At 35.9% G+C, this 10,730-nt stretch overlaps 2 protein-coding genes across 2 annotated transcripts; one reads left to right on the forward strand and one right to left on the reverse strand.

The window, feature by feature from the left end:
- Positions 1-1,006: 1,006 nt before the first annotated feature.
- LOC125810311 (probable receptor-like protein kinase At5g24010) lies at positions 1,007-3,656 on the reverse strand. The gene has a single exon (XM_049489819.1). It carries the CDS (start codon positions 3,654-3,656, stop codon positions 1,188-1,190), a length of 2,469 nt encoding a protein of 822 aa, XP_049345776.1. The 3' UTR covers positions 1,007-1,187.
- A 4,677-nt stretch (positions 3,657-8,333) lies between these two features.
- On the forward strand, positions 8,334-10,730 carry LOC125810323 (uncharacterized). Its single transcript, XM_049489829.1, has one exon. The coding sequence runs from the start codon at positions 8,334-8,336 to the stop codon at positions 10,728-10,730; it is 2,397 nt and encodes a 798-aa protein (XP_049345786.1).

Here is a 10,730-nt window from a genome sequence, read left to right on the forward strand (position 1 = left end):
ACATCATAAGAGTGGATAATCACTTACTTGGTAACAATTTCAGACAAGATCGAAAGAAAATCGATCAATCGACCAAACACTTCACGAAACCGAGCAAGCCTTCACGTCTAAGAACTGCAACTAACCCAAATCCAGAAAGAGATCCGCGAAATCTATCCTTTACTCCGTCGATTACACTTCTTAGAGAGCCAAAAGTTCGTCCGTCGATTACACTTCTTACCAAAAGTTAGAGCTTAGTGAGAGGTTTAGAGATTAGTCCGGAAGTTTTAATCTAGGTGACAAAGTTTGACATTTAATTATCTAGGTGGCTAAAATTTATCCAGGTGGCTAATATTTATCCAGGTGGCTAATATTTATCTAGGTGTCATACGCATGTAGACACGATTGGAGTGATCGGACAATAAAGGTGTATGCGACGGAGGAATAAACAAGTTCAAGGGGGTAATTAAAACGGAATTTAGTTTAGGTGTATATCGTATAAAAAGCTTCAAGTTCAGGGGTAATGAGTACTTTTGCCAAATAAATATAAGTAGAGTTTGATAACAAATAAATAGACGGATATTTCAATGGAACTTTTGGGTAATAATTAAAAGTTAACAATAAAAGTAGCATGAAAGACTCTAGAGCGAAAGCAAATAAAGCATTTGTTTTAGTATAATTTATATGAAGTACAGAAATTCATACGACTAATTACATTAAGTTTTCCTAATAATAAAAATCTTGGATTTTGCATTATTCTCGAATATATTCTTTAGTTATCCGATATATTACAAATGATACATTACTTACTAGGAGGGATGTATCAAAGAGTGGAGGTATATATCTGAAAGGGGATAGCTAGAGATGTATTTGAGAGGAGATAGAGATGTATCCGAGAGGGTTTTTTTGTATTTTTTTTTAGATGATAGAGAATTTTAGAGATGATGATATGTTATAAATTTGAACAAACAAAAACTAAAACTAGACACTATGGGAGAATAGACACGAGACTTTATTATCAAAATATTATATACTATCAATACAGATGCATTGTCAAGAGGCATTTGCCTATTATCCAATGCAGAAATTAAAACTGAACACTGACTATTACACACTGTTTTGATACACAATTACATTAGACAGAATGAAGTAGAATAAGATGAAATTACATATCATCAGATGAATGCTAACAACAACGAGGCCACAAATCATCTGGTTTCATCGATCCTCAATTCTGAAAAAGCCTCGCTATCAGTGACACTGACAAAGCTTGTGCTTACATTTATAGAAGGTAAGCGATTGATACCAGGCAATGCCACTTGCCACGAAACATCGGAGTTGGTATCCTCATGAGATTGTTGGGGCATTGTAGGGTGTTGAAGCTGTCGAGCGTAATCCAAGTCCCACAACACATCCATCATCTTAGGCCTATCAGTGCCATTCTCTTGCAGACACTTTTCTGCTATTTCTCCGAATTTCCTCAGAGAGTTTGGGTTAATTTTACCTACAAGAAATGGATCAATTATCTTTTCGATCTGGTTTTCTTTTATCCAAGAAAGTCCCCATTCAGCTAAGTTCATTTGATTTCTTGGAAGCATATTATCAACAGCTGGTCTAGCACAAAGTACTTCAAAAAGTACAACTCCAAAAGAATAGACATCAGACTTTTGAGTTAGTTGCATTGATTTCAGGTACTCGGGATCAAGATAACCGAAGCTACCTTTAACATCAGTAACAATGTGTGTTTCTTCAGGTTGACCTGATTTGGAGAGACCGAAATCAGCAACTTTGGCAACATAATCTTCATCAAGAAGTATGTTTGTTGACTTAATATCCCTGTGAATAGTTGGCTCAGGTAAGCCGGCATGAAGGTACTGTAGACCATTAGCTGCACCTATACAAATTTGAAGCCTTTGATCCCACGATAATTTTGACCGTGAAGATGATTTACCAAGATCTTCATTCGAACTGTACAAATGCTCTCTCAAAGTTCCCTTCGCCATGAATTCATAAACAAGTATCATCTCATCTCGTTCATCACAATAACCAATCAATGAAACAAGATGTTGATGGCGGATTTTGGACAAGAGCATTATCTCAGTTTGAAATTCCATAAGACCCTGCCCATGTCCAGCTTCACTTCTTTTCACAGCCACTTTAACACCACTGTGTAAAGTTCCTTTGTAAACTTTCCCAAAACCACCCTCACCAATCATAAATTTGGGATCAAACTTATTAGTAGCATGCAAAATCTCTGCGAAAGATATCTTTAACCCAAGGTTCATATCAGGAGTAGTGCTACCAATTGGAGTTCTTACAGGAGTCCTATCCTCTGTACTTCCAGCATTAACACTCATCCTTGGCCACCAACTCGAGTTCTCAACCGTTTGTGCTTTTCTTGGTTTCAAACAACACAAGATCACCACAATAGAAACAGAAATGAGAACCACACCACCAACAACAGAACCAACAATTATCCAAACATTGTTATTCTTTTCTCCACCCCACTCAACCCGATCATTAATCAACTCCATTAATTCCACCCCATTCAAAAAAGCATTTATAGACTTTGAATCATTCCGAGGACCAACTGAGATATTCATAAAACCAGAACCATCTGAATCCACCACAAAATCAACATAAAAAGGAACTGCAAAGTGTTCAAATCTATCATATGGACTAATTGGCTTACCAAACTGACCATATATATAGGCATTGAAAACTGTACCATTCCGCTGATCACTAACAATGTCACAAAAGTGTAGACGTACAAAAAATGTAGCTTTCCTTTTCACCTCAAAACGCCAAGTTATGTTAAAGAAGTTGTCACTTTGAGTCTCAACATGACTACTATTCATTTCTTTGGCAGTTTTATAAACCAAATCAGGAGCATCATACTGAGTAGCCCCTTCTACTGGATCATAGTTAGGCCTTGTACTATACATTGTAAGGTTCTTAGCTAATCTTTTGATAAGTAAGTAATCATCATCAGCTACCCATTTTCTCCTCATGGTATCCATATCGTCGGTAATATTAGAACCCCCAACATTAATCCTATGAATAACATTCAAAACACTCGAGGATAAATCATTTTTGCTGCTAGTGACATGGGTTGTGTCATTAGAGTTAGGAATGAAACTTTGAGGAGTAACAAATGCTTCTATTGCATTAACAAATGCAAAAGAAGAATCAGGTCTGAAAATGATTTCCAAATTACGACCTTTTAGTACAGGAACCAGAAACTCTTTGATAGTTATTAAGTTTCTAGGTATGCTAAAATTGGACAATAGCAAAAACCCAGAAGCGGAAACACTGAATTTCGCATCGAATAGAGAAACGAAAGGAAAGAAATGAAGCCGTACCATGTAAACCCCATTTTCATCAATTCGAAGATTGTATGACCCAGATTTAGTGAACTTTCTGGCGGTTTGATAGATTCCAGCTAAACCTGTAGTAGTGGTGTGGTCTTTAACGGAATCACTGTGGTTGGGGTCGAAGTTCAAGTCGCCGTCGCCGGCAAAAGTGGTGGTGCCGCCGCCGCGGTTGAGTACGATGGGAGAATCAGAACCACAATTGATGAAGTGTTTTTCAGGGAAGGGGGGGTAATTAAGTGATGAGGAAATGGAAAATGGGAGGAAGAGAAGAGAAAAAGTGAGAAATGAGAGGAGAATAGTCATGGTAGATGGAGAATACCATTAATGTTTTTGGCAGAATGCAGTTGAAGTAATAGTAGTAGTAGTAGAAAAAGGATGAAGAAGACTGCATGTTGACTTGGAGAAGACTGTAGTAGTAATTGTGAGGCTATGATTGGCTTAAAATTATTTTTATAACAACTTTTACTCACGGGATATATTCCTGTGGTGCATTCTATGTGAGGAATCATCTTACATATAATAAAGTACATATTAACGAAAAATTCAATTAAAAAGTGAAATGATGAAATACAATTGCATAATAAATATTGCATCATTCTAAAAATTTTCTTATTTTTATGTATAGCTAAAAATTATTTAAATTAACAATTTCATCTTGTATCTAAATATTTCATATACTAATTTACTTTCTCTATTCCATTTTGAACTATTGTATCAAGTATTTTCACATTCATTAATTTATAATTAAACTATATGTGGCTCCGCCATATATATAACAAAAATTTGACCTCTATATACAATGTAACTTTCTGATGAAGGGGTATTGCTTGACACTTCGGGTGGGTCCGCCCTTGAGGTTGGGTTGAATCCCACATGAAATAAAGCGAGAACTAAGTCGTATGTGATTATTTACTATCAGCTATTTATTTTTCGAAATAAAGGCAAAATATGAGAGAATTTGGAATTTTATTTGAAGTCACTTTGTAACAAGTAACCACTATCAATATCGCTTAATTGAGAATTAACCATTGAACATTTGGGGGTGGAAATATATTGCTTATGGGAATAGCCATTGAATATTTTTTTAGTGTATAAATAGTGATTTTGTAATAGCTTCAAGAGCCATTGTTGAGTCCTTTCAGATAATGCTCAACAAGAGGTTTTTGTTGCTAGGTTCAAAAGTGATTAGGACGTTATATGGAAGTTTACAAATTGTAAATTAAGACGGTGACAAAGTTGATGATAAAAACTTATACTAAAAACATAATATTATTATATAATTTGGTCAATCGGCCTGCATATGAAAACTAATATAAAAGAAAAATATTAAAACCGTTGAAAGAAAATCTCCCATGAACAAAACTCTTGTAACGACTACATTGTGGATATTATCGTGTTGTTGCTACAAGAGAATGTGGTCCCCGGAATGGGGTTAAGCTAATTTGAGGTCCTCCAGGAACTGAGAAAATCAAAACAGTTGCTTATTTATTTATGTCCTGTACTCCTGTTATAGATGAAATGCAGAACTTTGACTTGTACTCCCACAAAAAGTGTTGTGTTGGGAGTTACTAAGAGTTTGATGCAATATGACACTATGTTTAGGAAACACTGTCAGCAATCCTCCTCCCTTTGAGCTAGCTTTTGGGGTGTGAAGTTAGGCCCAACACCTAATTTAACAGATTGAGCATACAATTTATGATATGTTTGGTTGAGGGTCCTGAAGAGCAATACAACAAGTACTTAGAAAAACGAAAAGATAAGGAGCATGATATTAATGATAATCAGGATACATATGATGAGGCAAAAGAAAGTGATACTAGTCAAGAATCTAGTTTGAGCGAAAAAGAAGAAAAGATCAACGATCAAGGTAAGACTACATATAATACACCCTTGTTGTCCGATCCTTCCCCAGACTCTATGTATAGCAGGAGCTTAGTACAAGGATGATTCTTGATTGTGTCCTTGGTTTCTTTTGCAGATACTGCCTTTAATTTGGATATTGGGAATAGCACAACTTTGGTTAACAGTGTTTCCATTAGAAAGAATTTAGTTATTGACACCAAGGCTCATGGTTGTTGCTTTGATGCTATTGATGACAAATGATTGAATTAAGCAATTTCAAATGCAACCTGACAAAATCGACAGCATAAGCTGTAAAATATTAAGCTTCCTCCATTAATGGAGGTTTAAGCTTCACGAGAGGAGCATTCAAAGAGAGAGAAGTGAAAGAATTTTTTTATTGAAAATAAACTGAGAAAATATAATCAATACAGTATTGTGTATATATACACTATTCAGCTAACTAACTTGATCTGACAGAATAACAACTTAACCAACTAACATTGTGAACTCTAACCAACTTTGTGAATTCTAATGGTAACTGTAAAACTAATGTTAATTGTGTGTAACTAAATTGTAATCTCATCACCCCCCCCCCCCTCAAGTTGGAGGTGAGCTGAACACAGACAACTTGCCCAAAAGAGTAGCATGCTTGACACCAGTTAAGGCTTTGGTGAAAATATCTGCCAATTGAGAACCTGTGGAAATGTGTTGGAGTGTGATCAGTCCTTGTTGGAGCTTGGTTCTAACAAAGTGACAGTCCACCTCTATGTGCTTAGTTCTCTCATGAAAAACATGGTTCTTAGCTATGTGAACGGCTGCCTGGCTATCACAAAAAACAGATATAGGCAAGGAGCACTGCACTGTCATCTCATCAAGTAATCTTTTCAGTAATACCAATTCACCAACTACTTGTCTCACAACCCTGTACTCAGCTTCTGCAGAAGATAAAGAGACCGTGGCGCTTCTTAGACTTCCAACTAATGGGACTATCACCCATGAGGACTAGGTAACCACTGACTGACTTTCTTGAATCAGGACAAGTTGCCCAGTCTGAATCACAAAAAGCACTGATATTAAGGTCAGGTTTATTAGAGACAAATATTCCCAATGTAGGGTCTTGTTTGAGGTATCTTAGGACATGGTAAGCAACTTTCAAATGAGGTTCTCTGGGTGATTGCATGAACTGACTGAGGTGTTGGACACTATATGCAATATCCATTCTTGTGTTGGAGAGAAAATTGAGCTTGCCAACCAACTTTCTATAGTGAGTAGGATCTAATAATAACTTGCCCTCTGTGGCCTTCAGTTTTTCAACAGGATCAAGTGGTGAAGTAGTGGTCTTGCAGTCAATAGAATCAAACTCCTTTAGGAGGCCAAGAGTGAACTTCCTTTGTGAAATGAGGACCCATCAGGTCTATATAGTATTTCCAATCCCAGAAAATAGTGCAGTTTCCCTAGATCCTTTATTCTAAACTGATCATGCAAGAAGGCTTTCAAAGAGGTAATTTCCTCCAAGTCAGTCCCAGTTAAAATGATATCATCGACATATACAACAAGAAACACTATTGAGCAACCCTGCTTCTTATAAAACAATGAATAGTCACTGTTTGAATGAGTGTACCCTTTTGAACAGAGGCTGCTAGCTAGCTTATCATACCACTGCCGGCTGGCTTGCTTTAAGCCATATAATGACTTTTTCAATCTGCAGACCATGCCATTACCATCCATTGCAAGTCCTTGTGGTAATGTCATGAAAACCTCCTCATTCAAATCACCATGGAGAAAAACATTATTAATATCTAGTTGATACAAGTCCCAACCCTTTTTAACGGCCAAATAAATGAGGGTCCTAACAGTAGTCATCTTTACTACAGGTGAGAAAGTCTCATTGTAGTCTATACCAACCTGTTGTGTATACCCCTTTACTACCAGACTTGCCTTGAACCTCTCTATACTTCCATCTGCTTTGTACTTAATTTTATACACCCATTTGCACCCAATAACATGCTTGCCTTTGGGTAAAGGGACTAACTCCCATGTGTCATTTGTATATAAAGCCTCAAATTCTAGTGTCATTACCAGTTGCCAAGCAGGATTTAAAATTGTTTCTTCATAAGAGGAAGGTTCACTATCATGTGGAATAGTATGAACTAGTTGCTGACTATTGGGGCATAGGGAGGTGAAACAAACATAGTCATGATTGGATATAAAAGAGGTGATGAAGTGTAGTGGAGCAGAGGTATTAGTGTTAGAGGCGAAAGGATGTAGCTTAGGCAGGGGCGGATCTACGTTGAACCAAGGGGGGATGAACCCCCATCGTCGAAAAATTACACTATATATATACGATTAAATTTTTTATTTATGTGTATATATATAATATTGAACCCCCTGAACATACACCAAAGGCGTAGCTCAGCGGCGTTGGGGGTTCAAGAATTCGCGCTCCTGACCGTTAGGTCGCGTGTTCGAATCCGAACAGAGGCAATTTTTTATCAGCCTTTTATTTTAGGCGGGAATTTAAGATTTATTAGTTTAATCCCTAATTATAAAGTCAAATATTAAAAAGCCCTTTTCTTCTTTATTAAAAACCTGATAATCCCTAATTACAAAGTCAAATATTAAAAAACCTTTTCTTCTTTTAGGATTTTTTCACGTTTTATTTTTTTCATTGTTCTTCTTCCTTGCTCTGGCTGCTGCTTGTCACTACAGGCTGTTGCTGGCTGCTCCTTGTCACTGCTGCTTGGTCATTATTGAAATCTTGAAGTCTATATCCGCAATCGTTTCTTTCATCTCCATTAATAATTACTTTGGTATGTTTTTGGTTCCCTTTTTTCTTACTAGATTTCTATATACCTTATTTCGTTATTTCTTGATGTGCTTTCTTTTAGTTGGCTGAATTATTGATATCATTGAAGTTTCATTTTTTTTGTTTGGCTAATTTAATATATTTTCTTAATCTAAAATTGGAGAGATAGAGAAATATAATGTAATAATCCAATAACCATTGCTTAAGCTTTTTGGTTTTGGTCCTTCTTGTGTGTATGCTTTTTTTTTATAATAGTTTTGACTTTTGAATGTGTGTTTATTTCTCTTAAATTCTAACTAAACTTTTACTTTACAATCCAGTCTTAATATTCAATGAAGAAGTATTTTACCCCAATATCGAAATCAAGTTTAGCCTCTCATAGTCATAGTCAATCTAACCAAGAAGAAAATGTCAATCATTCTGAAGTACCATCACATTCTTCTCAAGAATTTGATTTGAGTACTTTAAAGTTTGATCCCGGTGAAAGAACTCCAATATTGAATTATCATCCAAATCATCGTGATGTTATTAGAGGGGCATACCTTGTGAATGGTCCTTGTCAACCTCGCTTGGAGGTGCATGAGTACCCTCAAACAAATATTTCTGGAGCAATGCGTCGTTTTAATCATGAATGGTTTGATGATGTATATCATGATTGGTTGGAGTACAGTGTTAGTAAAGATGCAGCCTATTGCTTGTATTGCTATCTATTTAAAGATCACAATATTAATCAAGGTGGAGGCGAAGTATTTTCATGTACAAGATTTAAGAATTGGAATAAAAAGAGTGGTCTTGACAAGCATATTGGTCTGCAGAATAGCCCACATAATCGATCAAAAAAGAAATGTCAGGATTTACTACGACAACAACAGTCGATTCAATCTGCATTTGAGAGACAATCTAATCAAATTAAACATGGATATTATATCCGCTTAAGTGTTTCGGTTGATGTAGTAAGACTTCTCATAACTCAAGGACTTGCATTTCGAGGTCATGATGAATCTAAATCATCACTTAGTAGGGGTAATTTTCTCCAGATTCTCTCATGGTATGCAAAAAGATGTGATAAAATTCGTGATTATGTACTTGAACATGCCCCTCAAAATGATCAAATGACTTCTCCAATAATTCAAAAAGATATTGTGACTGCATGCAAGATAGAAACAGTTAAAGCTATTCTCGAGGAACTAAATGGTGACTACTTTGCCTTACTAGTTGATGAATCTTTTGATATTTCACGCAAGGAGCAAATGGCTATTGTATTACGATATGTTGATAGAATGGGATTCGTGATGGTGCGACTTATTGACATTATTCATATTCAAGATACTAGTGCATTATCCTTGAAAGAGACAATTATTAATTTACTTGCTCAACATTCTTTGAGTCCATCACGTGTGCGTGGACAATGTTACGATGGGGCAAGCAATATGCAAGGTGAGGTCAATGGACTTAAAATGTTGATTAGGCAAGAAAGTAGATCGGCTTATTCTATATATTGTTTTGCTCATCAACTTCAACTAACTCTTGTTGGGATCTCTAAAAAGTGTGTTGAAGTGGGAAAACTTGTAGTATTGGTCTCAAATATTTTTAATGTATTGGGATCTTCTTTTAAGCGTATGGATGATTTACGAGATTCTCAAAAAGCAGCAATTCAAGATGCATTAGATATGGGTGAATTGACAACCGGTAGGGGCTTGAATCAACAACTTGATCTTTCAAGAGCTTGTGATACTCGTTGGGGATCTCATTATAAATCCTTTAACAATTTTATTCTTATGTTTGGCTCTATTGTTGAAGTTCTTGAATCACTTGCTCTTGATGCACAAAGTATGGATGAAAGAGCCAAGGCAATGGGACATCTTGAATCTTGTCAAACAATTGAGGTTGCGTTCATGTTGCATTTGATGAGAGATGTATTAGCAATCACAAATGAGCTCAATAAATGCTTACAAAGAAAGGAGCAAGATGTTGCAAATGCCATGCTACTTGATGAAGTAGCAAAGAAAAGGTTGCAAGTTTTAAGGGATGATGAATGGAATTCTCTTATTGCTAAGGTATCTATATTTTGTACCAAACATGAAATTTTGATACCTAACTTTGAGGAGCCATATGTTAGCTCTTTAAGATCACGGCGAAGACTTGCTCACTATACAGTCTTACATCATTACCGTGTTGAAGTGTTTTGGAATATTATTGATTGGCAACTTCAAGAGCTTAATGATCGTTTTAATGAGGTATCTATTGATTTGCTCCATGGAATTGCTTGTTTGAATCCAATTAACTCGTTTTCAAGTTTTGACAGCAAAAAAATAATGAGGATGGCTGAATTATATCCAGATGATTTTGATGAATTTAATATGGATACTCTTGAGAATCAACTTGTAAGTTACATTATTGATGTTCGTGATGTTGATGAAAGGTTCTCTGATCTAAATGGACTTTGTGATCTTTCCAAAAGATTAGTCCAAACAAAAAAACATTCAAATTATCCTTTGGTGTTCCACTTAGTGAAACTTGCTCTACTTCTACCAGTTGCCACTGCATCCGTTGAAAGAGCTTTCTCGGCAATGAAGTTTATCAAGAATGACTTGCGAAGTCAAATGAGTGATGATTTTTTTAGTGGTTGTTTGGTGCCTTTTGTAGAAAAAGATGTATTTGATAGTATTCCTAATGATGCTATTATTAAGACATTTCAAGATATGAAACTTCGTAGAGTACAATTGTAA

Source organism: Solanum verrucosum, unplaced genomic scaffold (genome assembly GCF_900185275.1).
Source record: "Solanum verrucosum unplaced genomic scaffold, falcon-dt-bn FXZP01000038.1, whole genome shotgun sequence".
Classification (NCBI taxonomy): Eukaryota; Viridiplantae; Streptophyta; class Magnoliopsida; order Solanales; family Solanaceae; genus Solanum; species Solanum verrucosum.